General features: G+C 63.9%; 1 protein-coding gene across 4 annotated transcripts; it reads left to right on the forward strand.

The window, feature by feature from the left end:
• The first annotated feature begins 395 nt into the window (after positions 1-395).
• Positions 396-2,377, forward strand: LOC143646408 (interferon-induced transmembrane protein 3-like). 4 transcript variants are annotated; one of them, XM_077115219.1, is made up of 4 exons: positions 396-511; positions 848-956; positions 1,433-1,800; positions 2,035-2,377. In XM_077115219.1, exons 1-4 carry the CDS (start codon positions 461-463, stop codon positions 2,224-2,226), a joined length of 720 nt encoding a protein of 239 aa, XP_076971334.1. In that variant the 5' UTR covers positions 396-460; the 3' UTR covers positions 2,227-2,377. The 4 variants fall into 4 exon arrangements, with proteins under 4 accessions (XP_076971334.1, XP_076971337.1, XP_076971336.1 ...); XM_077115222.1 differs by lacking the exon at positions 396-511 and having other exon boundaries at positions 848-1,054; XM_077115221.1 differs by lacking the exon at positions 396-511 and having other exon boundaries at positions 848-967.
• Positions 2,378-3,154: the final 777 nt, after the last annotated feature.

Here is a 3,154-nt window from a genome sequence, read left to right on the forward strand (position 1 = left end):
CGGCGGCCAAGGCAAGGCCCGTGAGCATAGCCGAGTCAGGGACGACGGCGGGACCGGAGGCTGCAGCCCTTGGCGAGCAGCACAGTGCAGTCGCCATTCCGGTGGGCGCGCATCCAAGGCGCCCGGAGGCTCGCGGGAGGGGGGTCGGCGGGAGGCGAGAAGGCGTCAGAGCCTGCGGGCAGCCCAGAAGACTGAGGAGCAGCGTCTCCACGCAGGGACCCCCGGTGGGGGGGGGACTCGCCATCCATGCCCCGCCCACCCCCCACCCCCGCATCCCCTCGGCCACTGGCCTCCGAGGCTTTCCCGTTGTGTTCGACATCGTGGTCGCCTGATGGGGCTGCCCCAGGCCTCGGGAGCCCGGCTGTCCTTCCTGCGCGTCTTGGCTGCACTGTGCAAGAGGGCCTGGTGGCGCAGCTGCATCAGCACTCTCAGATGTCGTATATGAGCGGGGCACAGGGAGATGTCAGTGCCTAGGCCGGCCGGCCTTCCCCACCACCCACCACCGACCCAGGTCCACTCCCCTTTCTGCAGCCTCGGGGGTGGGAAAGGAAGCCCTGAGTCTGCCTGCGGTGGTGCCCACTTGTCCGAGGGACAACTGGGCCCTGTTACACCCACACTCACTCACACCCCACGACCTCAGTGTGCTGGGGACACTTCCTGGGGTGCTGGACAGCTGCCCGCCCTGACCACCCTGGTTTCAGTCCGAGGCACTCCCCCTCAGTCCAGTGGGGTTTGGGACCCATGAACAGACCCCGGTGGGGAGGCTCCCCTAGCCCAGCGCCCTCCCCCGGCCTTGCCTTCAGTGATTGGAGGCTCAGTATTTTGCTCCGCCTTACTCCATTTCTAGACGATTTCCAAACCAGCATTCAGCAGGAATCAAGAAACAGAAACTCCTGGGAAAAGGGAGGAGCCACTGAGCCCTGTCAAGTCCAGAGGAGTTGAGGCAGCGCAAACGGGTGAAGTCAATGTTAGCAGTCTATTGTATGAAATCCAGATTAGTTGAGATATTATCTTAACATATAAGCAACAAAAACTGCTACCAAAGAAGTACTTTGTATCCTTTTTTGTCTCTGGGTTCCCACAATTCTGCCTTCGCTCTCTGCCGCGGGCACCTCCCAATCCGGGCTGCCCAGACGGGGGGGACCCTCAAAGGGGCGCCCGCGGCAGGGGAGGTGGAGCTCCGCTGGGGGCCGTGAATGTGGGGCCAGTGTGGGGTCCTGGCAGGACAGGGAGTTCTGAGGCGGGCTGGGGGCCAGCGTGGGGGAAACAGGGAGGGGAGAAGAAGGTCCCAGGGCCCCACACTGCGAAATGAGGAGGGCGGCGCCCATGAACAGACCCCGGTGGGGAGGCTCCCCTAGCCCAGCGCCCTCCCCCGGCCTTGCCTTCAGTGATTGGAGGCTCAGTATTTTGCTCCGCCTTACTCCATTTCTAGACGATTTCCAAACCAGCATTCAGCAGGAATCAAGAAACAGAAACTCCTGGGAAAAGGGAGGAGCCACTGAGCCCTGTCCCTGCGCGCTGCTGCTCTCCACATCTGCTGCAGTTTCCATCATGAGCCGCGCTTCCCAGACCCTCTTCACTCGCGCCAACACTGGCCTCCCCCCGTCCTACGAGGTGCTCAAGGAGGAGCACGAGGTGGCCGTGCTGGGGACCCCCGCCAGCTCTGCCCCTGCTGGGCCCACCATCATCAGCATCCAGGGCGAGACCAGCGTGCCGGACCACGTGGTCTGGTCCCTGTTCAACACGCTCTTCATGAACTTCTGCTGCCTGGGCTTCGCGGCCTTCGCCTACTCCGTGAAGGTGTGCGGGGGCGCGCGGGGGTGCGGTGCGGGGTGGAGGGTCCCGAGAGAGCTGCGGGGACGCGCCCGCGGGGGAATGGGGGAGCGGCTCACGGCCTCCTAGAGAAATGTGGAGCTCACCTTCAGTTTAGGGTCTCCCAGAAAGCAAAAGGGTCTCACAGGGACCTGGTGGCCTGGAGGGTGACTGGCTCTCAGCGGCCCCTGTCGGGGTTCCCTCACGTTCTGGCTCCCCCAGTCCAGGGACCGGAAGATGGTGGGTGACATCACGGGGGCTCAGAGCTACGCGTCCACTTCCAAGTGCCTGAACATCTGCGCCCTGGTCTTCAGCCTGCTCACGGCCATCGTGCTCATTATTCTCACGGTCACTGGCGCGCTCGTAGCCCACGGTGCTTTTCAACAGTATGGACAGGATCACGGAGGCTACTAGAAGCTGCCCTCCCCCCGTCTCAAGCCCGCACCATCCCCTGCTGACCCTGTGTCTGGGGTGCTGACCGGCCCCTACAAACCCCTTCTATACCAGCTTCTGGCACACTTGTCTGTGCCGCATGAACACAATAAAGCACTGCATGTCTCCTGTGTGGGATGTCTGCTGGGGGGGCAGTGCTGTGCGTCTCCTGCCTGGTCTGAGGCTGAGCCGAAGGGTCACCCCTCATCCACCGTGTCCCCTGCTCTCCTGGGCCCAAGGGGTCGCGTGGGCTGGTGAGGCAGGGATCAGAGCCCGGTTGGCCCTGGGCGCCCCTCCTGGCCCCAAGTCTGAGTGACACCTGTGTGTCCCGTGCCCTCTGGGCTTGGAGAGTCTCGTAGCCATCGACCCTGGACTGTGAACTCCTCTGGACTTGACCGTGTGGCTCGCGAGCCCCTGGGGCTGAGCCGCCGGCGTGAGTCAGGTTTCCATTTCCATCAGGAAATGACAAGGGAGGCCCCCCGCCCTCCTGCCTCCGGCCCCTGCTGTCCACCGAGTCCTACCCAGCCTTCTCTCCCGCCTCCTCAGGCTCTGGTCTTAGTTTCTCTCGCACAAGGGAGTAGGTGCACGTGTATTTTCTTAGAGCGCCTTCTAAGCGAAGGGCGGCACATTGTGGGCACCTGCGCGCGCGGGCCTGGTGCACCCAGGGGGGCCGGGACCGCACCCGGCTCCTTCTACAGCGGCCTCCCGCACCCGGGTGGACGCCTGCGGGCATCTGGGTTCTTCCCGATGGGGGCGATGTCCGGCCCCCCGGGGTGGGGGTGGGGAGTGGCAGCTTCCTAGAAGGAGATGCTGGGGTCAGAGAGAGCTGCGGGTACCGCCTTGTTAGATGCGGCCAGATACGTCCACGTGCCGTGGGAAATGGGACGCCAGGCTGTTTGATTTGCAGTCC

Source organism: Tamandua tetradactyla, chromosome 9 (assembly GCF_023851605.1).
Source record: "Tamandua tetradactyla isolate mTamTet1 chromosome 9, mTamTet1.pri, whole genome shotgun sequence".
Lineage (NCBI taxonomy): Eukaryota > Metazoa > Chordata > Mammalia > Pilosa > Myrmecophagidae > Tamandua > Tamandua tetradactyla.